Source organism: Bison bison, unplaced genomic scaffold, assembly GCF_000754665.1.
Source record: "Bison bison bison isolate TAMUID 2011002044 unplaced genomic scaffold, Bison_UMD1.0 scf7180017864325, whole genome shotgun sequence".
Taxonomy (NCBI): domain Eukaryota; kingdom Metazoa; phylum Chordata; class Mammalia; order Artiodactyla; family Bovidae; genus Bison; species Bison bison.
Genome location: NW_011494897.1, coordinates 242,080 through 268,134, shown reverse-complemented (window position 1 = coordinate 268,134; position 26,055 = coordinate 242,080). Strand labels below are relative to the sequence as shown.

The following is a 26,055-nucleotide window of genomic DNA, read 5'->3' as shown; positions in this document are numbered from 1 at the left end:
ATCAGTATGAGTTTGAAAGGGAAAGAGAGAGAAGAGTGAGAAAAAAATTATTAATAATTTGGCAGATGGTACAGTTTATCTATACTCCAAACCTGGGCAAAATTCATACCCTTCCTTTTGCAGAATACACGTTTTGTACCCACTATGGACTGACTGTGTCTCCCTCTGTCCCCACCCAAATTCTCATCCTGAAGCCCTAATCCCTAATGTGATATTATTTGCAGATGGGACTTTTGAGAAATAGGTTTAGATGCAGTTATGAGGCGGGGTCCTTAAAAAGGAGGTTAGAACCTTATAAGAAGAGACACCAAATACCTTGGTCTGTCCCTCTGTGTGTGTCTCAGATTGAGGACACAGCAAGAAGGTGTCCATCTGCAAGCCAGGAAGACCTCACCAGCACCTGACCATCCTATATCCTGATCTCAGACTTCTAGCCTCCAAAATTGTGAGAAAATAAATGTCTGTTCTTGAAGGCACCCAGTCTATGGTATTTTGTCATGGCAGCCCAAGCAGACAAACACAGCAATGCTTTGAATTCCCATATAGCTTACTTTTTGAAAATATAAATTATAATGCTTACTTTTGAATTACCACACCCATGGCTGTGGACTGCCTGAAATCTGACCCCTGGGAGCCAGCTCAAGTAGGTACCGTATCTCAAATTCAAGCCAGAAGTGGTCCAAGGTCAAGATGGGAAAGCTGCCTAAAGCATGCCTGTGGAATCTTCCAGAACCTTCATGCCACAAGCCAGCTACAAGTAGAGGAGCCCATTTCTTCCCCAAAACACATGTCTCCTCATTAGTTATACTCTCCCTGTGGATCAGTGCTGACCCCTGGCCTTCCTGCAGCCTCTGTCTGGGTTGAAGAAAGGTTTAGCTGGAGACTTTCTGTGTATCATGGAGGCCACTCGATACCATGTTAGGGCTTCTCCTCTGTTCACTAAAAAGCTCAATACCGGTTAATCCACCAGGAAGGATTAAAGAAGGGGGGAAAAAAAATCCATGAGATCATGCTGGAAGACTAGAGAGGGAAGAATGTTAACAGGAGAAGAGAGCTATAAAACACAAAGCCATGTTTTCCCCAAGAGCTCAAGCAGATAGTCTCCATGCTTGCTTAGGTCTCTGAAGAGAGGGGAAAGCATTCTTTGCTTTGCAGCGCAGGAGTTTAACTAATGAAGCACTGCTAAACAAACAAACAGAGGAAAGCCCAGGCAAGTTATTCATTAAACAAGCCCACTGTACAAAAGGAAAACTGTTGCTTAATGATCCACCTCCCCTGAGGACCAGCATTTATCTTAGACCCCAAATTAAACACATCACAACTTCACGGCAAAAGTATGTTTCCCAGAGGGATTTAAGTAGAGTCCAATTAAATAAATCTCTAGAAATATCAAGAGCAGGCCTCAAGAGAGAACATATTTCTACTGTGAAACATTCCCATTGGAAATCATGTTCGTAAAAGGTCATCTCCAAACATCCATGACAAGAGGAGGGGAAGAAAGGCAGGAAGTGAGACAGGGTCATGTGAGTGAAGGGTGGGTTCCATCCTTACTATCACGTAGGGAAGCGCTGGGCAAAGAGTGCTGTGAGCATCTCCGCTAGCTGTGGGTGACACTCCCACGTCCAAACAAATAGCTTTTACAAGGATGTGTTTTCATATGATCTGAGGGTCAAAGGGCTGTGGCTTAGGGAATTCAGGAAGTGGCAGGGGAAAGGATCAAGTGTCAACATCAAACCATGAGTTGTTTTACTGAACCAGTGTTTTCAGTTCACAAAAGGCATAGCAACAACTTCCTCAAGCCACTGAGCTGAATTCTATATTTGGCAAGAATACTAAGCAAGTCTGAGCATTAAGGATAAACTGCCAGAAAGAGCAGGCATGAGCTCTCTTGGCTCAAGGATTCACTGAGTCAGCTGTGCCCAGTGGTCCGAGCCCCACATGAGGGCTGAACTTGGAAAGATCAGCCTCGTGCCAGGTGAGGGGCCTTTGTGTGCCGAGAGATACATGAGTTTGCACCAGGTCAAAAGCTGGTGTGTCCCCATGTCATGGATCACCTTCTGGGATGAAAGGGAAGAAAAAATAAACCAGGAAGCCAGTACATCTCTGGCAGGGAGGACTGGGATCATATATTTTCAGTGTAGACTTGAGGTTCAGTGGAAGGTCAGCCAAGGTTGGTTCAGCCTGGGATGGGTGGAAAGGAGAGGTGACTTGAGAGGCACCCCACAGCTGGCACCCTCAGGTTGCCCAGCGCCCTCCCTTGAAGCCAGGCCTAACATTGCTCAGGGATCAGAAGTCCTGACAGCAGGGACTTGGAACACTGCCCCTCTCTCCATGCTGCATTCATACTGGGTGCTAGCTCTGTGACCCCTCTTGCCGCTTCTAGAAAACCAGGGGTTTGGATCGTCTGTAAGTTTCTCCCCCAAATTTCGGCATTCTATAATTTCAGCACAGTGTGGACAAACTGGACATCAATGAACAACCAAGAGAGACATTATCACGGGATTTGTGAACCCTAGATGACCTGCTTCCCACCTCAGGGCCTCTGCACGTGCTGTTTCCTCTTCCTGGAACTCCCTTCCCCTAGGTCCTCGTGTAGGTGATTCATACCTCAGATCAAACAGGATCCCATCATAAAGGTCTTCCTTTTATTTACAGCAACTCTCCCACAGATCTCTTTCACTATGCTGTGAAGTTTTAAAGTTTCATAGTCTTCATGGAGAAGACAGTGGCACCCCACTCCAGTACTCTTGCCTGGAAAATCCCATGGACGGAGGAGCCTGGTAGGTTGCAGTCCATGGGGTCGCTGGGAGTCGGACACGACTGAGCAACTTCACTTTCACTTTTCACTTTCATGCACTGGAGAAGGAAATGGCAACCCACTCCAGTGTTCTTGCCTGGAGAATCACAGGGACGGGGGAGCCTGGTGGGCTGCCATCTATGGGGTTGCCCAGAGTCGGACACAACTGAAGCGACTTAGCAGCAGCAGCAGTCTTCACTGATCGCTTATCTGAAATCACTTGTTAATTTCTTCCCTTGTTTTTGTTATTATTAAAGTGTGGATCCCAACAAAGCTGAGCTGTTGTGCATCTTAGAGGAAACACAACATCACTGCCCTGTGGCTCAGGCGGCCTCTGCACTTTCCAACAGCATGATCTCAGCAAAGTTCCTTAGCCTCCTTGGACCCAAGCTTCCTCATTTGCAAAACAGGGCTAATAATAGTTCCAGTAGGCAACAGTAGAGTCACTTCAAGGATTTAATGAACTAATACTGGGAGTTATTCATAGAAATTGGAAGTATGCACTGTTTAGCACTGAGAGCCATACCTGATTTATTATAGTAGGTGCTCATTAAATGTTTCGAGAGTTTAAAGAAGACACACATTAGTTGTGATAGGAAATGTCACTGAGGGTGGAAGAATAACTTGTTTGAAGTCAGTAGACCTGAATTCCAATCCCATTTCTGTCAATTACTAGCTGGGTATCCTTATACTATAACTTCTATGAGTGTCAGTTACAGGTAAATAGCTATTCATCTCAGACTTCCCAGGTGGCACAGTGATAAAGAATCTGACTGCAATGCAGGAGACATGAGTTTGATCCCTGGGTCAGGAAGATCCCCAGGAGAAGGAAATGGCAAACCACTTCAGTGTTCTTGCCTGAGAAATCCCATGGACAGAGAAGCCTGATGGGCTACAGCTCATGGGACCACAAAAAGTCAGACAGGACTTGGTGACTGAACAGCAACAAAACTTATAGCTTCCTTGTAAAGAATAGAAACATTGACTATGAATGACAGAATTTCTTGACACATTGATTACAAACAATAAACAGTATGGTTACATATTTATTAAAAATGTTTCTAGATTAAATGAGCTTTGGAATGAGAGGAGAAAGATCCAGTTCGTTGTAAAGATGTACTATATATTGCTCAGCATAAAGCTAGGAATTTAAAAGATTAAAATGTTTTTAAAAATATATAGTCTCTGAAGATAAATCAAATGAGAGAAAGAATGAGATGAAGGAAAAATTGAGGAAATTTAGCAAAAGGCCTGGGTAGAAGAAACGTTTTAAGACTCCTCAAATACCCTGTGATAAACCACATTGGAAAAGAATATGAAAAAGAAGGTGTGTCTGTCTAGATATGACTGACTCACTTTGCTATACAGCAGAAATCAACACAACATGGTAAATCAGCTACACTTGAATTAAAAAAAAAAAAAAAAAACCTGAAATGATGCCATCCCATTGAGACTTGTATAGGACAGGTACAGGGCCAGCCAGGTGAGTTTAGCGTAAGGACACAGAAATCCTGTCCCTCTCCCAGACTGGGAAGGAGGGCTGGAAAGGCTCATGGGGAAGAAGTAGCCTGTAGGCGTGACAGACAGCCATGCCTGAGGATGACTGGTGTCAAAGACAAATCATTCCCAGTGGCCTTTAACATTTTCTCCTCTCTCCATGCCTCCTTCTCGCTGCTGCAGCTGCAGCTAAATCGCTTCAGTCGTGTCTGACTCCGTGCGACCCCAGAGATGGCAGCCCACCAGGCTTCCCCGTCCTTGGGATTCTCCAGGCAAGAACACTGGAGTGGGTTGCCATTTCCTTCTCCAATGCATGAAAGTGAAAAGTGAAAGTGAAGTCGCTCAGTCGTGTCCAACTCTTAGCGACCCTGTGGACTGCAGCCTACCAGGCTCCTCCATCCATAGGATTTTCCAGGCAAGAGTACTGGAGTGGGGTGGCATCGCCTTCTCCACGCGTCCTTCTTGGAGGTTCTATATAAGCAATGAATGAATAGAAAGAGCCATGAACAAGTAGAAGCTTACTTAGGAGGGAGCACTCAGCTTGTGGGATGTCAGGGAACAGGGGGAGAGACCCCCACAGTCCATTTACACACTCATTTATTAAGTATGAACATGTGGGCTGCGGGGGACAGTACTGAAATCTAGTTGGGCCCCCTCCCAGCTAACTGGCTTGCCCAATGAGACAAGCTGAGTTAACAGACAGATGAGTCACACAGTGTGAATTTACCAGCCCCAGGGCCATTTCTTCTGCCTCCTGTTGAAGGGACAGAAGCTGGAAGTAAAATCAGCAATTCTCGGTTCCTCCCATCCCTCCCTCTCAACCTTGCACCTTTGAGCAAGTTACTTAACTCAGCAGCCATTTTAAAATATAATCATATCCTAAGAGCTTTTTCTTCAAACATAGGAGTTTCCTCTTCTCTAAAAAAGACTGTTCCAGCCCTGATTCTCTCACAGGGGTCACATTACTGGTGTTCTTGAAAGACAGAAACAAAGGCCTCAGAGACACTGGTCTTCTGGAAGGTGAGGATCTCAGAGACACAGAGTGAGCAGAGAACGCCCAGTTTTCTGTGTCTTTTTGGTTGGTTCTCACAAACTCTTTCTAACCTTCCTAGAAACTGGGAGTTAGCTCCCACAGTTACTGAGAGTGGCAGTTACCTAACTCTCTGCAACCTCAAAGCCGAACAGTTCTAAAGAGCAAGCCTGGCATAGTGGTAGTATGCAGAGTGCCCAGAGCTGGCCCAAGTAGGTAGAAATCAAGTCACTGTGGGCATTTCAAGAGACTTCTTTTCCAATTCTGGAAGAGTCTTTGTTTCATTCCTTGTTTTCACTGGTAAAGGAATCTCCCCTTGCAGTAACTACACAGCTTAAGTTTGTCTTTTCTTAGAAATGAGCCTTCTAGGGCAGCCCCAAGATGCCCTTGTAGGAGTCCACTTTCTAGGAGCTGGTGACCTAAGAGGGCCTTCAGGAAGAGAGCCAGGCCTCAGCGGTAACAGAAGGGTGACAGTTAGCAGGACCACAGGGAAGACAGAGTGTCTATTTTAAGAAAGAAGGCGAAACCAAACTGAAAAAGAAAAAGAAAACACGTGGAATGATGGTTTAAAAATCCAAACCAAAGCCCCCAAAGAAAAGATCTGAACACAGCATTTAGGAGATGTCAATAGGACATGTATGACAAAAGTGAGATTCAAAACATTGCTGCTGCTGCTGGGTCACTCAGTTGTGTCCACCTCTTTTGCGATCCCCATGGACTATTTAGCCCACCAGGCTCCTCTGTCCATGGGATTCTCTAGGCAAGAATACTGGCAACCCATTTCCTTCTCCAGGGGATCTTCCCGACCCAGGCATCAAACCCGAGTCTCCTGTGTGGGCAGGTGGATTCTTTGCTACTGAGCCTGGGAAGCCCCAGACATTGCAAACTACTTAAAAACCAACCAACAAACAAAAATTACTACAAAACACACCTACCTATGTTATCACCCTACAACAGTTTCCGGTAAGGAACTTAATCCCAACACCAATATTTAAAAATCTCTGGTATCAAAGTGATAAAAATGTAATATATATGTCATCACCCTTTATGTGGTATTGTTGGACATGAAGAAGCAGAGGGACCCCAAGAGTTGCAGGCTGGAAGGTTCTGGGCATGGTGGTGTCAGAGGCTACCCTGTCTCAGGGCCAAGTCTCGTGGTCAACAGCAGTTGCCAGAAGACTGAGTCATTTCACAAGTCTAGAGCATAACTGGCCATTGTCACCTGAGATGTGGGGTTAGAGAAACAAGCAAGTTAAGCTACAGTACTCTGTTTTCCTGGACACTATACCCCTAAAACATACATCTCAATGGAAAGCAGTCTATTCTTATAAAACCACACTCTTAGGGGCAGCCTGTAACTGCCCCTAACAACACAGAATCAATACAGACTCCACAAGTTAAGGGAATGGAACCCAACAAGACTGTCCCTTACTTCTGACGCCAGCCACAAGCCCAGGGGTTCCTAGGCCACCCGCACTTTTGACCAATCAGCTTAAAATTCTTGGCTTCCCACACCACTCCCCACTCAGGTTGGATAATTCACTAAATGGCTCACAGAATGCAGGAAAGAGCTTGATGGTTTTATTACAAAGGATACATATCAGGACCAGCCAAGTGAAGAAATACACAAAGCGAGAGCTGAGAGGGTCCTAAACAAGGGCCTTCAGTGTCCCATGGACTCATCAGCCTTCCACTGTGTTCATGAATCAGAAAGCTGAATGCAGCTCTGGAGTTGAGTTTTCATTAGGGCTTCACTACTAGGCCCCACTGAGTGAACCAGTCACGTGACTGAATTCAATCTCCAGCCTTCTACTTCTTCCTAAGTGGAGCTCAAACTACACAGAGAGTCCCTTCCCTATAATCACATTGCTTTACATCGGCTTTGCAGTAAGAATTTGACTTTCTGCTGTGTGACTTTGGCAATTTACCTAACCTCTCTGAGCCTCAGTTTCCTCGTCTAAAAAGTAGAGATAATAATACTGTTACCACTACATAGAGATCAGCACTATTCCATAGAAGTATGATGCCAGTTACTATGTAGCAAATCTTTTTTCTCATAGCTGCAGTTTAAAAAAGGAAAAAGAAATTGGTAGAATTAACATTAATTGTATATTTTACTTAGCTCAACATGTCCAAAATAGTATCATTCCAATGTGTAATCTACCATAAAACAATGATCAACGCAATATCTTAAATGCTTTTTACGCAAAGTCTTTGAAATCCAGCATGTATCTTACACACACAGCACACCTCAGTTTGGACCCATCTCATTTCAAGTCCCATGTGGCTCATGGCTATCATATTGAGACACGGCTGCAGATAGAGATGACTATTGCTGTCTTCATTGAATGAGTTAATGCTGAGTGTCCATTTCACAAATGTTAACTAAAATATGTGTGTGCACATACACACACACAGTGACCAAGGACTACACCCTAAGGTGGTCTAAGCCCTGTGTTAGGCAACTCCCACACAACATCAAATATCCTCCATCTTCCCCGGAAAAGAATAACTTTAGTTTGGAGGAGAGAGGCTCTTGGGTGAATCATTTACAGTATGTCCTTTTATTCCCAAACTCCATCTCCCCAGCCCACATTTGCCCTTGGCAAAATCAAGTAGCCATGGACAATAGCTTTTGATGAGAAAAGAAGCCCTGAGAGCAGCCAGATGGGGAGTCTCAAGAAACTCTGAATAGCTGGGAGGTGGGGAGGAAGAAAATTACAGTGGGGGGGTGGTGCTGTGGCTCATGAAGTCACTGAGTAGGCCCTCTGCTCCCCCTCAGGCTGTCTTCCAGAGTCACCGCTTAGACCTCAGCAAGTGTACTTGCCAATCACCCCACTCTTCGGTCCCTAGAAAACGCTCTGCATTGTAAATGCAAAAGAATGTCATGAGTAGGAGATTGATTTCAAGGCAATTATTTAGGCAGCTTTGTAGCATCTGATTTCTCAGGACCCAAAACATAATCAAAGTTTTTGTTTGTTTTTTTTTTAAGATGTAGATATTAATAAGAAAAGGACTTCCTAGGTGGTACTAATGGTAAAGAATTCACCTGCCTATGAAGGAGATGCAAGAGACACCGTTCGATCCCTGGGTCCAGAAGATCCCCTGGAGTAGGAAATGGCAACCCACTTCAGAATTCATGCCTAGAGAATCCTATGGGCAGAGAAATCTGATGGGCTACAGTCCACGGGGCCACAAAGAGTTGGACACCACTGAGTGACTGAGGACATACAACACATTATTAAGAAAGCCCTGTCTTTGAATAGTGGTACCCCACATTCAGCTTCTCCCAACCTTTATAACAAAGCTGCCCATCACCCTGGCATTCATCCAATTCAGTCAGTTCTCACTGGAGTGGGATAGAAGTTCCAAGCCACCCTTAAGGTAGGAATGAAGAGATTCACCTAATAAGGGCAGACAAATGCATTTTTACATAATATGCAAGATTAATTATAATAAACTCAATCCAATTCACATACTTTATCAAGAAAGACAAGCTAATTATCTGTCAGAGAATTAGCTCCTATTTAAAGGGCATTTTACCTTAATTTGGCAAATGAACTAATGGGAATTGTCTTTCCATTCTGATGTATTCTTTTGACTGTTTAAGCATTCAAATGATTTCCAAGCTGCACTAAAACCCCAGGGTTTTAAAAAAATAGGAGAAAGAGGCAGGGGCACACACACTTAATAGCTTCTCACAAAATCTAACTCTTTCTGTTGTTATTTACAAGGATATTCCTTTCAAAATGCCTTATCAATAGCATCAAACTGCGATTTGATTCAGTGACTCAGATTTCTGAAACAAGGAGCTGGTGTTGGTCCTGCCAGATCATTCACGTCCACAATATTTTCTGTTTTTTAATAGTATTGACTGGGTGCCTCTACACTCCCTTACTCTGCCCACCAACGCAGAAATTGGAAATTTACAGTACATGCCTTAGGGCACGTGTGTGGCACACACAGAATTTGTGCAAAGACCTCGTGATAAAAGATAAAGACTTCCCTACAAACTAGTAACTTTAACAGGCAGTTGGAGCTTATTTTTGAAGAGACACGCAGGAATGAAAAAATGAAGGAGGATTAAAGGGAAAAAAGAAACCCAAGGTGACTGGCCTGGAGCTTCCATTCCTCAATGGAAAAGTGGAGAAACTCCCAAACAAGGGGTTCCCTCCAGAGGGTTCTCTTATAATATCAAAAAGTTGGGACTAATCTTAACTTCATGAGTAGGCAAACGAATGAAGTAAAAAGTGATACAACCATAAAATAAGACACGTTATAACATTCAAAGAGAACCTGTGATGATTATACAGGAAGTAAAAGCATAGGCAATATAAAGTGAAAATGAATTTCAGTTTCTGTATGAAAAACTCTGCAAAATATGCACATATATGGGTAAGGAATGCAGAGAATATGTAAAAGTGAAACTAGGCCAGTCCGGGGGATTAGCGTGTCATCTAATTTTTCTTTCTAAAATTTTCTTAATAGTCCAGCAGTGGGTATATAATTGAGTCTTTGCTAAGACTTAATTTTATAAGATTTCCTTACATAGAAATAGTATATAATTTTCCAGAGTAGCACTGATTCAGAAAAAAGTCCTGATGTAGTTACCTATCCACCCCACTAGAAAGGCTGGGTTTTTCCAAACCTTTAAACATAAAAAAAAAAATTGCCAAGCATCAAAGAGCCATTTCTACTTACATTCAGTGGTGATATCAATTCATTTGACTAAATTTATTACTTATATATCCCTTGGAGATAGATATATGATGATGAGCTTTTATTACAGATTTATGGTATTATAATTATATACATTTGTAATAAATGTTAGCGACTATGTGTCTGGCATTGTTCATATATATATATATATATATGTATATATTATCTAATTTAACCTCAAAGAATCCCATGAGAAAATTGTCATTCCCCTCCCTAGTTTATGGAAAAGAAAACTGAGGCACACCAAATTTATTTCACTCAACTTCATGCTGCTAATCAGTGGCAAAATTGAGATTCAAACTCAGCAGGCTGACTCTAGAATCTGTGCTGTTAACTTACTATTAATATATTCTCTCTGCTAGAAAAGATGCAAATTTCTAATAGGAAAGCTGAATACAAATGCAAATCAGCCAATCAATTCACTGAAAAGTCACTTAATCAGCTCCTTACAAAGGGGAAGGGAAGGAAAACAGGAAGCAACCTGGCCAAACACGTGAACCCACAGAATTTGCTTATTTAGTAACAACTCAAATGCAAACCAAAGCATTATACTCCCACTGGGGTTTAAAGGATTATTACTAAACTGAGAGTTAGGAAATATGGATTCTATGCCAGTGCTGCTACCAACTACTTACGTTCTCTTGGGTGAGTAATTAGTTTCCATATCTGTAAAATGGGACAGTGTAAAAAAATGTTCAATAATTCTGCCTGAATGAATACCACTTCAAGAACTTGGTTCCCAGGGGTCCACTCTGCTATCCTTCAAGGATGTTATTTATGCTTTTTCTGGGGTCTGTCCCTGTCACATTTTCAGGTTACCTGAGCTGTACTTATAAGCTTAGATTATAGAACGGAAGAAGAAAGATAAAGAAAGTAGAAGAGGAAAACAATAAATAGTAAATAGGTTGATAAGATTCTTATTCACTAATCTCAAGAGAATTGATTTCCCAGAGGTAATGATAACAACAAGAAAGTCTTTACACCCTTGAGGGGGGAAAATAACATAGGTAATATTACTATCCATATTAATAGAACAGATAATGAATATAAAACATAAATAATCAAATACTGTCAGGTCTTAGAGTCTTTGCGATATAGTCATATATACCTATCAAACATGCCTTCTTACTTACTATGTATAATTTCATACCTGTCTTCCTTCTTCCTTATCTACTCCCCACTCTAGAAAGTGAGTACATTCATATGGACAAAAGAAGGAAACTTCATCTTCAGATCCACAGGCTACTAGAAGAATGGACTCTAAACTTCTCTGTGTTGAAAATACACAGAGCAGAAGGTTCAGAACGCTGTGCCCAGCAGTCTCTACCAGGTACAGCTGAGTGACCTTGGACAAGTATCTGGACCTCTCTGAGTCTCAGTCACTCATACGTAGAATGCAGTGTTATCATGAGAAACAGTGTTCCCATGTCAGAGTCCACTAGATAGCAAACATTTCCTAAATGCTACAAATAATCATTGCAGTTTTCAAATATTTCTTTCATTGATTGGTGGCTGTAGTTAGAAACCTCTGCCGTGACTAAAATTTGAAGTTTCCCAAAGCTGGGATATAATTCAGGATGAGGTCACTGAGCAGCCAGCTCCTCTCTGAGGACAGAGTCAGCCACTCTGAGCACTGGAATTTTCAGTTGAGGAAATACAAGAAAATGGTGGGGTGGGGCTGGGGGGCAGCAGATATTGTAACCAAGGACACTTCATAGATAAAGCACAGTTAAAGGGACCCTAAGGAATGAGATCTATAGCTCGCTTGCAAATAAACATGTGGCCAGCCTGGAAAGAACTGAGCCTTTGAGGTCCTTAGAGCTGGGTTTCAGTTCTCATTCTGAAACTCACTGGTTAATAATCGCGGCAGGGGAGGGTATTGAATCTCCTCCTCTGATTCTCCCTCTGTAAAACTAGGAATCTAAAACCACTCTCAGGAAGCTGTGCTGGGAACTAACTAAGATGCTGATGTGATATCCCGATGCCCAGCACATAGAAAGCTTTCAATCACTTTTTTTTTCTCCCCGCAAACTATCTGGAAAATAATTTTCTAATTTCAGGGATGACAGGATGGTCAGTTATATGTGATTAAACAGTGTTCCACTGTCAGAGTAAAATATCACTCCATGAGAATCATCAGACCATTCTTACAGATCTTACCATAAAAAATATGTTTTTTAATAAGAAATACAAGGCCCAGTAAGATGTCCTGGATCCCTTCAAGGAAGCCCCTCTGAGAAGTCTGTCTTGTCTTATTATTTTAAGAGGGACACAGACATGTTGTCATAACTAATGACAGTAATTCACGGCCTTGGAAACTGGAACCCAGGACTCCAGTCGAGGAGCCTGACAATCTGGTTTCTGACTCGGACAGCACCCTCTGCCCTCACACCGGTCTCTTTCCTCTGCACCCCTGCCCCTCCTTCCTTTCCTCCCAATCTACTTTTTCTTCCCTGTCTGCCAGGAGCAACAGCTGGTGATATTTAGCCCAGTGGTAGCAAACCCCAGGGCCAGAGTACAAAGAATGTGGGATTATTTCTCCCATAGAATAAGCACCGAGTACTAAAGAACTGGACAGTAATGTTCTGCCTAAAGTGGTGACCACCACCTTAGCCAGGGACGCAAAGTAAGCTCACATGAGCTCACATCATAAGGGGAAAAGCTTACACTCCTCAAAGGGAGGATGGCCTGACAGTGCCCCCTGCATCGGGCAGCTCCGTCTATTTACTTAATTGAGAATTGGGCAACAGATGCCTGATGGGAGTCCACTGGGAAGTAGAAAGGCCAAACCACACCCTTTGTTGAAGAACTCTGAGAGAGTTTAGCTTGATTTCGATGTCCGTGAAATTCCAGTCTTGGGGAGGGGTGGTAAAAGAAAGATAAGTAGACTTCTATCACAAATAAAACATCATGACAATATGGATAATTTGATGAATCTGCAATCCTTTTCTTTATGTTAGTGATCTAGAGGCAGAGCATGGGATAGCAGACTTTATCTTATATGAAAATACCAGGCTGCACAGCTCATTTCTGTATCCAAAAGCATAGGCTCAAGCTTGTTTTCCCTTTAAGTTACATAAAATATGGGTCTTGTTGGGGTGGGGACTGGAAAAAAAATATATATATATACACACACACACATATATATATATATACACACATATATATAATGTATTTATAAATATACTTATATTTACATAAATATAGATAAATTTCCCAACTTTAAGTAATAATAGATTATACAGATATAAGCTGAAAAAAAAAAAGATGCTGAGACTTTCCTCCTCACTTATGCATAAAAGCATCCAGAATCAAGGACTTCATAATTAGAAAGGATACTACATCAACATGAATATAAAATGTATATTGAAGTACTCTACAATAAAATTCAGACTGTGGTTCACACTCCCACTTTTTTCTTCCCTCCCATTTTTCTAATTAGTAAGGTTACAGTACATGGATCTGTAGCCACAGAAAATCTGTACAAGAGGGACCCACACAGTTTAGGGGAAATAGCACAGGCTTCAAAATGATAAATGCTTGTGTTTTTATTGAAGCCCTGTCCCTTAGAGTGGGCTTCCCTGATAGCTCAGTTGGTCCCTTAGAGTAATTTTTAATTGTACTTGAAAACTCTTTTTTTCCTAAGCAGGCCAAAACCTTGTCTCTGAAATACCATTTACAATGTTTGTTTGCTTTGCATGCCCTCTTTTCATAGAGAGCTTGCAGGAAAAAATAAACGCAGGTCTTATTCCTATCAGCAACATGTCCCAAATTAGTGAGGTTCAAATGACACAGTTCCACTCCAATGCACAGAGGAAGCCTGTCAGCCCTGAGCTTCTTGAGACAGAGTATGTGCATTTCCTTTTTTGATAAAAAACCCCAAAATTTTTTTTAAAAAAAGTAAATTTTTGGATCAAGACTTTGGAAAGAAATTGTGTTGGCCCAAGGAGATGTGCTTAGAAAAGGCCAGACTCTATCTTGAAAGGGAAAAATAAAGGAGAAAAAAGCCAAAGGTCACACAAACATGGATTTCCTAGGAGAATGATATTTTCTCCAGATAAACTGTTCCCTAAACAAGATTTTGTTGCAGAAGAGAATGAAGAATCCACACAGGTACATGAGCTGCAAAGTGGAATGGATTTGGAATATTAGCCTGGTCCACATATGCTCTCATTTTAACATTCAAATTATCCTAGTTATGATGGCAGATGCCTTAGCCTAAAGACCAGTGCTGAGCCGTAGAAGGCATTCAATGATACCTGATGAACAATCACTTTGCTGTATAGCAGTAATTAATGCAACACTGTATTGTAAATCAACTATACTTCAATGAAAAAAAAAACAAAAAAGAAAAATTTAAAAAGTGAATGAATCTCCCATACCCACAAGGGTTTAACATCCATGGAAACCAACCAATCCATAAGTCCTTAGACATCTAGGTTCAGGGATGCATTTTGATAATTGTTTTCCAGCTCTTCCTGAAACCATTAAATTCCCTAGAAGATGGGATCAAATAATCATTAATATTGTTCCATATTTCTAAGATCCAGGTAAATATCAGGGCTATGAGCTTGCTGGTTTCAAAATATCTTAGACTTAAGTCCTTATACTTCCGGACTGAAATCCCAAAATTCAAGAACAAAGGTAAAAATACTCAAAATGATTGATCGTTGCTGCTGTTCATTCGCTAAGTCATGTCCAAATCTGTGACCCCATGGACTGCAGCACACCAGGCTTCCCCGTCCTTCACTATCTCCCTGAGTTTGCTCAAACTCATGTCCACTGAGTCAATGATGCCATCCAACCATCTCATCCTTGATTAAACATATTATTTTAGGGACTTCCCTGGCAGTCCAGTGGTTAAGACTTTGCCTTCCAATGCAGGGTACCTGGGTTTGATTTCTGGTGGAGGAGCTAAGACCCCACAGACCTTGAGGCCAAAAAAATAAAACGTAGAAAATGAACTTATGGTTGCCAAGGGGAAGGGATAATTAAGGACTTTAGGAAGGTCATGTACACATTGCTGTATTTAAAATGAATAATCAACAAGGACCTATTGTATAGCAGGTGGAACGCTGCTCAATGTTATGTGCCAGCCTGGATGGGAGGGGAGTTTGGGGGAGAATGGATACATATATATGTAAGGCTGAGTCCCTTCACTGTTCACCTGAAACTATCACAGCATTGTTAATTGGCTAAATTGGCTATACCCCAATACAGAATAAAAAATTTAAAGTTTGGGGGGGGGGAAACATAGTGAACTTAACAGGATGGATGGATTTAAAAAAAATTAGAAACAATATTTAACAAATTCAATAAAGATTTTAAAACAGATACATCTTTAAAATTATGTATGCATTATTTTATATTTGCATGCAATATAGTAGATACTGTTATCATTAGATTATAGTACACACCTACACACACAGACACACACAATCAACCTATCGACCTGGAAAGACCTATTTTTGCACTAAGACTCTGAAATTAATCATGCATGTGACCTTGGACGAGCAATAAACCTCTCTAGGCCCCAGTTCCGTAACTGCATAATAAGAAGACTGGACGAGATCGATGGTGTCCCAGTTCACTGTGTGTTTGAATCACCTGGGAGCTTTTAAAAGTCCTGATACTTCAGCTGGACCCCAGACCAATTTAATCAGAATCACTGGGGGTGGGAACAGAGCATCCTAGGCCTTAAGTTGCCTCAAATGATTTCAAGGTGCAGCCTGCAGTGAAGGTTCCTGGACTAGTGACCTCTAAGCCTCCTTCCTCCTCTATAACCTGGGAGTCTCAAGTTCAGAAGAGGTGAGATGACTTCTCCTGGCCTTCTCCTGGGATGAGAACTGCTGCCCATCTTGTGTCCTGTAGCTGTTTGAACCAAACTGCTTCAGAACTGCAAACCAACACATTCCTATGCCCAAACTAGCGCTCCCCAGGGATGCTGGGCCAGGCAGAGTCTGGTTGGTGCTAACACTAGAAATAAAGGAAGCAGGCCCAGCTCCTGGTCAGAGGTTAATGCCAGCTCCTGAGAGCAGGAACACCACAAGGCTATGTCTAGAGAATGTTTCGGTTCTGTAATTTTGCCAGATCTCCCTTCCTCTACCCTGCTTTTTCTCATCTAAAAGGAGTTTCTTGAACTTGTCCTTCACAAGCCAGATGGTAAACTTAACTGATCTGAATGGGTGAGGACAGTGGTTCCTACTTAACATGCTCTCTAGGGCTGTGCTTAGAAAAGGGACACCCCTTCTTCCCATCCTGCTGCCCCCTCACCCAGTCTCATGGATGAGATTCTGAAAGGATGTGGGGGTAGTGGGGCAGAGCCCAGGGCCCTGATTTATTGACAGCTATCTATGTGCTAGACACTCTATTTACATTGTCTTTCATCCTTGATATTGGAATTATCCCTGTCTTACAGTGAAGAGAAATGGGCTTGGAGTGGTAACCTGAGTTGCCTAAGGACAACTCCAGTTGGTCAGTGGCAAAGTCCCGATTGGAGCTCAGGTGAAAGTGAGCTAAACTCTGCTGAACACACAGTGAACAGACTTTTCACTCACATTTTAATTAGGAAGCAGCACAGTACATCCAAAAGCTTAAGGAAGATACAGTCAACTCTGAACCAGCTCGACTCACTGAAAGAAATGAGCAGGCCTTTCCATGAATTCCCTCCTTTTCCCTGGCCTTCCATCTCATCAAAACGCAAAGCTTCAAGAACTTTTCAAAATGAAGCATACTCCCCACTCCTTCCACCTCCCCTTTTAAAGTCAGACTACAATCCTTATTCCAAAAATAAATCAGCCTGATGAAAGGCCAGAAAAAGCAAAGCTTAATAGTTTTATACTTTCATTATTTAGTTAAGGGACATTCGTTGGACAGATTTATCATCACATTTTTACAAATTCCCCACTGAATAAATAATTCTAGGATATGCCGAAATTACTCTGGCCTTCTGACCCAACATGTCTTTGTAATTACTTGGCACTCCAACTGTATGCTACTTAAATTAGGTAACAGTCATCAAGTTATTTTTAGGCCATAGCAACACACACACACACACACACACACACACACGGCTGTACCTAACTTGTTATTTGCACTCCTTTGGAAGAGAGGCCAAAACTGCAGTTTTACTGACACCATCATTTCTGTTCAACCAACAGTAATACTACTGGGCTACATGGAGGGAGAGTTCACTCTGTATGAGGAACTGTTCTAGACACTTTGTACACATTAATTCATTTACTACCTAAACTACCACCAGGAGAGTGCTGCTACTACATCCTGTTTGTAAACAAGGGAAATAAGGAAGTAAGGGAAGTAGCCATTGGCCAAGGGCACATAGCTAACAAGACATGAGCCAAGACGCTCAGACAGGCTGGCCCCCTGCTCCTGCCTGAATCTCTCCGCCATTTGCTACACGGCTAATATTCAGTATGTCTGGATGTTAAACAGAAGCTCAGAATCACAACACTAAACATGTGAAAATAGATTATGCCTTTGTTTCACATATCTTAAAAAAAAAAATCCTAACATCCCTGACGGTCAAGAGGAAGACTTTTGTTTCTCCCACAAAACAATGCAGAAGATAAAACATACTTCCTTGGGGTCTCCGATGTCTAAGCACAGCCCTTCACTTTGTCATCAGACTCAGTACTGTCTACAAGTGTTGACTTCAGAGCCTTTTGTGACTATGGGAAGATGTGCCATCTATGTGGCTCACTTCAGGAGTTTTGATGGAAAGTTTTCTAGCATAAAAAGTTACCTCTCTATGCAATCAGATCTTTGCTACTGAATCAGCTTCCTGAAGTGGTACTCACTCATCCCCCGCCAGCCCTGCCCCCAGTAAATACTACTGACTCAGAGGCAGGCTTGTCAGTCACTCTTTGTTTTGTGACAGCACAGAGCAAGTCCAGGTATGGGACCTGATGGACTCCTGTGGAAGAGGATGCTATAGATGCCTCCCAGTCTGGGGGAGTGCGTGGGTGTTGGTGGGGTGGGAGGCGCTGCCCCATAGATTCAATAGTAGCCAGTTAGTCAAAGTGGAATTCCAAGCTTGAAAAAGTCAACAACAGGGACATGACACCAATATTTAGGAGTGAAAATGTTGTCTGTACTGTACTATAAAATATGCCCATACTTCTTAATTTGAAAGCATTAAGTTTAAACATGAAACATACTGAAATATAGTCAAACATTATCTATATTCTAATATATTTCAACAACCAATAAAGGAAGAGAAAGCAGAGAGGGAAAACATTAACAATTGTTTAATCTGGGTACTAGGTATGTGGCGATCATGATACTCTTTTCTATGTTTCTCTGTATTTGAAAACTTTTATAATAAAAGTTTTAAAGACACAGATTGTCTTTAAAGAGGAGGTGATAATAGACTATCCATTCCTACATAGGTAAATGACAAATTACTTCCCTGAACCCAGCCTTGCTGAAAAGGGAACCTTACAAACATCATAGCAAAGATGGTAGCTCTCATTATGGAAAACCCAGAATCGTCTAGCCTCCTTATTCAGCTGGGTGAAAAATCACATTAAAAGTCAACTTTGTGTAAAACAGATTATAATTCTCTCAAAGCCTTTGCAAGTCTCTATACATGTACTTATTCGACTCATGGTTTGCCAGGTGGAGTAGAAGCACAGGTCTGATACCATTTCTTCTTTGGAGGATGAGAATAAACAGTCCCTTAATCCCAGGGTCTTCTGCGCCTCTGATCAGTTTCTTCCCAACCTGACACAGCATTACTAAAACAGTGTCTGAGCAGCCGCTCTACTTGACAGGCAGCACCAAAAATGGAGAGCATGGCACTGAAACAGGGGGGACATAAAACTTGGACAGGGAGGGCAGCAACCAGTGTTTACAAACAGAAACCAGAGACTCAGATGGGTCAGCCATAAATTAACCCGGGATTGTACTGAAATCTCTGAAAATAAACTCCCAAAGCCTTAGAAGCATCTACCCCAGATGCTAACCAACCCCCACCCCTAGCCCCACCACATCTTCCCTGCGAAAACCACTCCTTCCAAAATGGTACCGCTACTACTCTTGCTAAAATAAAATCTTACATCACCAAGGGTAGGGATTACTAAAATAAACCTCAGCAGAAAAGCCTGATCAGAATGGTCTGATAGACTCACTCAAGAACCTAGGAGAAGTTTGCTGGCCATGCCTTCTCAGAGGTACCCACCCCATTTTCACCTCAGTGGTGGTATGGTATTAACTTTTGGTTTACCCAGATGAAAGGGCAGCTAGAGGGGCATTCTAATATTGATCTCTTTCCCTTCTTTACCATCATGGCCCCAATTTTAGGCCATTCCCCTCCAAAGAGACCAAAATCACAATGACAAAAATAATAAAGTACATTACAGACCCTTCTGCTCCCAAACTACATATCTTCAACAAAATCCCCAGATAGTTGAAGAAAGAGCCCAAACTACAAATAATACAACCTCTACCACCAGTGCAACTTCCAGGTCGACCGCCGCTGCGTCTCACCAACCCGAAAATGATGAGCCCTGTGGGCGGTGGTGGCGGCAGGCGCCCAGCTGTGACATCAGCAGCATGTCTGGCCCCGCCCCACTGAGGCAACCTTACTGACACTGAGGAACAAGCCCAGGCTGCCTGGGCTCTCAGCTGCATCCACAGGAAATGGGGAGAGGAATCCCACTTTGATCAGCAACACCTAGGAGATTCATTTCCCAGCAACCCACAAGCCACTGCCATACACAATAATGCCCACTCCAAAATAGAGGGTAGACTCTACAGCTCCTCCTTAACACTCTCAATGTTTAAGTCCAGGGTCATCTTCATGTGGATTATTTGATGCCTGTTCTCAGATCATTTGGATGCAAAAGGCCTGCTTTCCCTCAACGGCATCTACTCTATATGAGCAAGAGACCACCCTGAAGATCATTCCATTGGTTCTCCACTTCTTGGCTCCCCAGTACAAACAACTGAGAAGTTTGTAGAGTGTATTTTCTCTTCTGAAAGAGATGAGACAAGCCAGGAGCACAGAGACAGAATGCTAGCTGGGTAAACCTACTGGGAGTCACTCAAAGTCAGCCAAACAAGAATACAAAACGACAAAATACAAGGATACACAGAGGAAATATGAGCATATCAGTAACCACAAGAAAACCCATCAAAAACAACATAAAATGCCTGGGTGCTGCTGGAACACTCTGGATGTAACTTCCATGATGTTCTCCTTCCCCTGAGAGCCCACCAGCCCTTCCTTAAGGGAAGCTGTACCTTTATGCTAGTTGAGCCCAATAAGAGTAGGCTCAAGGCCAGTGATGGTGGGCAGGGGAGATGAGGTCCAAGGAATTTAGAACTGGATTTCTAAGAACACTCCTCAACAAAAGGCAGAATGCACCACTGGGAAGACAAGAAGAATGGCAGAACTAGCCCACAAAGGAAAACCAACTACCTTGCTCATTCCAATGGCCTTTTGCAATTTAAATATGCAAGGTGTTCAAAGGAACCCAGCGATGCCTTTGGTCTACACAGTGCAAGAGACTGGCTGCCAATGTGGCCCAGACTGTGTGCCTTGACCCAACACTCAAGGAAAGAGAAGAAAGAAGAAGACTACCACCATCACCACCACCACCTGACAGAAAACACTGAAGATGAAGTGTGGTGTACAGTGTCCCAAAGGATGGCATCCAAGGGCAAAGAGACACATCTTGGAGGGACAGCGGATGCAGACTCCCTCTAGGTTAGGCAACGCTGTGCAGAAGGAGCCCAGAGACAGGTGGGCAATTAATTCCTCCTGCCAGGGCTCAGTGACACTGACATCTAGTTATTCACGCTCAGTGTCCTGGGGCAAGCGACCCACCATCCCATCTTGGAAGGAGCTATGATGTCAACAGTTGTCAGGTGACACCAGAAGAAACAGTGTGTTGGGAGTATTTCATAAAATGACTCCATCCCTTGGAGTTTTGGCAAAGGAATGGATGTTCGAGGTGAACTCTTGGAGGGGCCCTAAAATAAGGATCTCTGCCCTTTTTGAAGGTCACTTTCAGAGAGGTGAGAAAGAGGAAGAATTTCCCACAGAAAGAACTGGTACCTGGAGGTTTACTTGCAGTTCACCATGGTTGCGGTTTTCTCTGTTCCATCAGCTTTGGTTAAGTCTGAGAGACAAGAACTTTCCAGCTAGTTTGAATGGAACAGAGTTACCAGCGCAAGCATGACTGCAGATGCCATCTGGTGTCATAGAGCCCCTTTTTAGAAAGATGAGAAAACCATCTCCGAGAGGGGGAAATGACTTGCACAATGCAAATGAGAAGGTGAATTAAAGACTAGAGCCCAAGTCTTCTGGCTTTCAGTTCAAGGTTGCTGGGTTTCTCTCCCAACCCCAAAATAATTAAGAGAGGGCATGGAAGGGAAGACAAGAAGAAGAAAGGCAATTCTGGTCTTTTGCAGCCAGCGGAAGGAGGATGCTGGTACTTCTCAGATAAAACCCAGGGTGACCCCAGGGCTGTGCTTGGGGAGAGGGTGGGGGCATTACCTTTCAACACCAGAGGTTCTTTGCCTTCTCTCTTCAGAGACTCGAGGACTATGTGGAGTGGCTGGGAGGGTACCACTCGGCTCGGCTCATTGGTATTCTCATCGTAAACTATAATTTCTTTGGAAAAGATCCTCTTGAAAGAGTCCTTGCCTTCCCTACAGGAAATCAAGTCTAAGACAGTGATCTTGCCCTGCTGCAGTCTCCGCCGGCTGATCTTATCGGCACAGTTAATGTGGACAGCTCCTTGGATGTGACTTTTGTTGTACTCCATGAAGGGCCGGCAGTCAATGATGACAGGGCCCTGGCTTGGCAGGTGACTCTTGCTGCATTTGGTCATCTTCTTGGCCAAGTCATTGGGGTAGATTATTTTGATGCTGGCTAGCTGTTTGGGGGTCCCTGCCATGGGGCTGCCCACCCCACCTGATGGACTTAGAGAGCCTGCATTCTCACTGTTGTTGACCATCTGGCTGGCAGGACAGGTGGTAGAGCTTCCGATGGCGGTGGTGGCGGTGCCAGCGGCAATGGCCTGGGTTGGGGCCTGATTGTCCTTGTCGTAGGTTGCCACAGTGCAGCAGCTGGCACTGCTGCACCCACAATTCAGGGAGCGGGCAGAGCCGCTGGATGAGGGCATATACGTCAGATTCGCAGCCTTTAGGGACACAACGGTGGTGGCGATGACAGGAGGGTGGCTGGTACTGCCAGGGGCGGCAGAGCCAAGGTAGCTAGAGTCTAAACAAAGGTTGAGATCCTGAGGTCGAACGGGCCTAGACAGTGCCACCACTACCCTGTCGTCTAAAGGAGACGGAGGCATGAGGAGGCTGAAAACTGGCAATTCAAGAAGAACTCAAGACAGTCTGTAAAGAAGGGAAGGGGGGGGAAAGAAAGAATAAAGTCATGTGACACAAAAAGCAGTCGAATCCAATCCCTAGGAAAGGACTTTGCATCCCTCTTAGCGAAGTCGTCCTAAGTGCCCAGTATCCTGTCACTCAAAGCTTGACTCTCACCACTATGGATTCAAAGAGGATGCACACCTGAGGACCACCCCCCGCCCAACGCCCTGTCCTGGCTGAGTCTAAGGTTAGATGTAAAGTCTATGCAAATGTTGATGAACAACCTTTCATGGACCCACATCCAAGTTCAGCCTTAGAAAAAGTACAAGCACAAAGGATCAGAAAAGCTCAAGATGGATGGGAAGGTTCTTAAGAGGCATCTCTTCTGGGCCTCATCTCCAGGGCAGAAGTATACTGCAATCATCTGAGAAGGACCCATACGTCCGCCCTTGCATACTTTCCATGTAATTCCTTCAGCCACTGCAAAGGCAAAGGAATGACCAAGAGTGCTGGCAAGGCTCATGGGAATATACAGCAGCTAAATATACATCAGGGGCAGATGTCAACTTTCTGCATATCAGAATGAAAGTAGCCCTCTAAGTGAATCTCTTTAATTTTGAGCTATTCTTACTTTTCTTTCTCCCAAGTCCTTTGAAAAGCACAACAAAGTCATATTAAAACCTCCCATGTTTCCTATTACCCTCTTATTTATAAATTAATCTGCATGTCCTCTTTCATTACATACTGGTCCCCTAAAATGAAGCCTCAAGCTACAGAGGCAGGTCTGAAAACCCTGATCCTGACAAATCCATCCCTCAGATGGCTCCCTTGCCGCACCACCCTCTCCACTCCTGCCTTTAAGAAAAGAACCACTTCAACTCTCCATTCTCCTCCTTTCCCTACAGGAACATCCTAGAGCTTCTCTCAGCAGAAGGTAGCCACTATGCATAATCTTTTGATCTCACACAGATGTGCCCTCTCTTCAAGAGGATGGATTCATAAAGAAGACTTCCCAGTGAGAAGTAAAGAGTTGCCCACAGGGGTCTATGTCCTGTCTCATTGAGAGGGTACCTGCAAAGGGACAGTTCCTTCCTCCCTATAGGCATAGAGGTACTCCACTCCCGGGCCCTGCTGGCTCCTCTCCTACTAGACATACACACAGAGGAGAGGAGCTCATCTAAACCAACTTTAAGAGATGTCTGGAAAAATGTCATCCAACATCCCTCTACACAGGACTGTCACCATTCTCAGACACAGAGCCAAAATGTCACAGGCAGAATACACACACACACACACACATACACACACAGGGGCTCGCACCTATCACATCCACAGATCCCCACCGGACTCAGCTTTCCCTCACCACCTTTAGATGGGCAAGAAGAATCCAACCCCTGTTCTCCCTCCCTTTCTCCTTTCTTTCCTCCGTCCTCCTCCCCTTCCTCCCTTGCGTAGTATTTTTTGAAGAGCGAGTACTATTCCAGAAGCTATAACTGTTTCCCAGCTGGACCCAGCAGTGAAAAGTCTTTGCTATTGTGTTACCTGGTAGGGTACGTCCCAGGATCAACAGTCCATTTCCCTTGAGAGGGACGCAGAAGCGTGCTCATGGAGACACAAGCTGGGACCCCCACCTCCACACAGAGTGCTCGGCGCGCACAAACGCGCTCGCTCGCTCGCTTTCTCTCTCTCTCTCTCTCTCTCTCTCTCTCTCACACACACACACACACACGCGCACGGAGTGTATAAAGAGACCTGCATCCCTGCAGCACAGGGTCGGGCATATATATTGCCCGTGAAACCATCCAGACAGCCTAGGAAACCTCCCGAAAAACACTGAGCTATCCCCCTCCCACTCTAGTCGCCCTTCCACCTCTAGTTAGCGGCTGGAAAGAAAATTAAGTGGTCAGAGAATGCTGCTTCCCCACTCCCAGGCACTTAACATCCTCCTTCGCAACACAGCGCACTAACAAGTCCCTGGCCTTTAAAACTGCCGCAAAGCATCCCAACAAACCTCATTTTTTCCTTCGCCCCCAATCCAAGTAGACTGCAGAGAGAGTAAACGCACAGGGCGGCGTGAGCCAACAGCGGGAACACTTTAACCTCACCTGCTGTGGCTCCTCCATAAACATCGCAACACACACACGCGCACACACACACCACATACATACTCACTCACACTCACACCGCCTCACACCCCTGGACTCTCAGGAGTAGCCACGGTGACTTCCACTTACTTCATAAATAAGTGTAACCCTCCACCATCTGGCGCTCCGCTTCAGCAAGGGATTCGCACATTCAGCCCTCATTCACTAGGCTTCATTGATCTCCAGCAGCAACATAGTTACTTTCTCTTTTGCTACACTGTAAATGTAAGGTTCTGAGGGGGCGGGCCGGCTGCCGACCGACGGTGTGTTGAACCAATAGGAATTCGGAGAAACCTGACCGCTACTTCACTGCAGCCCGCGACCAATGGGCACCTGGAGGGGGCGGAGCCAGGGCGTGGCCATGGCTCTTTAAGGAGGGTTTATCCGACGCCGCTTTGGGTCCACAGTGTTATAATACGGACGGTGATGTCATTGGCAGCCAATCAAAAACTTAAAAGGGCCAACTGGGGCCCGCGCGGAGCAGCTGCTCTCTATTTACATGTAAACCGAACCTGCAGGATGCAGTTAACCCTTTCCGGGGCTGAATTGTCAATGGGCTGTGATTGCCGCTCCGCCTAAAACTGGCTCTGCAAACTTGGCGGGATCCCTGTACATCGCCTCAACAAGGGACAGACCACGCTGTTTATTTTCCCTTCTTACTCTGGCTGGATGATCAACCGTGTTAGAATAACTTTCTAAAGGCAAGATAATCACTATCCCCAGTTGGAAAAACGGGTTCCCTGAGTCCCTCGAGGTGACTTGATAAACCGAAGATTCACGGACATCGCCCAGCTACCCGAGCGGGGGGATGAATGTAAGCGCGCGGCCAGGGACATCGCTTCTTCTACAGTCTGGGCCCGGGGCCATGCGCTGGAGGCCTGAGCTCCAGCGGGACTGGCAAGTTTGCCGTCCATCCACCGGCAGTGAGGCCAGCCAGCTTCGCCACGGCCCAAGTCCTCGGGGCCGCCCCGCTTGCTCCGCGCCGCCAGGAAGCATCGACCGCCCGCCCGCAGATGTCGCTGCCCCTCCGGCTGCCCTACTGCTGCCCGGCGCGGCGGTGGCGCGGCGCCCTGTGGCTCGCCTACTTCAGCGCCCCAGTCACGCCCCCGCTTCCCTCGCCTGCCTCCCGGAGCTCCATCCGTAGCTCGAAGGCAGCGATGCGGAGGGCTGCTCGGAGGCGGCAGCCTGGTTCCCAACCAGAAGCTACAGAGGGCGCGTCCCCGAGGGGCTGCACAGGCGCCACCCCATAGCCCGCGCGCCCTTCCCGGCACCCGGGCAAGGCCTCCTGCCCGCTAGCGCCCCCTCTTCCACCCAGCGAGCAAGGTCCCCGCGCCGCACTCAGCAGAGCTGCGCGCTACCGGCCTCCTTCCCCTCGCCCCTCTTCAGTTGCCCGCCACCCTGTAGGGGCCCTGGGAGCCGAGGACCCAACAGCCCAGAGCTTCTGGAACAGCAGCGGCTGGAGGAAAGGAGCTGAAGCTGAGAAGAAATAACCAGCTTGAAGTGGAGCCGACGGAGAA

General features: G+C 44.6%; 1 protein-coding gene across 1 annotated transcript in view; it reads right to left on the bottom strand.

Annotated features, from left to right (window-relative positions):
• DUSP10 (dual specificity phosphatase 10) overlaps nt 1-24,784 on the bottom strand; it is a 41,144-nt gene extending 16,360 nt beyond the window's left edge. The window contains exons 1-2 of the mRNA XM_010853259.1: nt 24,629-24,784; nt 21,565-22,418 (exon numbers count right to left, since the gene is read on the bottom strand). Coding sequence (XP_010851561.1) covers nt 21,565-22,375 — 811 coding nt within the window. The 5' untranslated portion in view covers nt 22,376-22,418; nt 24,629-24,784. The remainder of the gene's footprint in view (nt 1-21,564; nt 22,419-24,628) is intronic.
• Between the last annotated feature and the right edge of the window lie 1,271 nt (nt 24,785-26,055).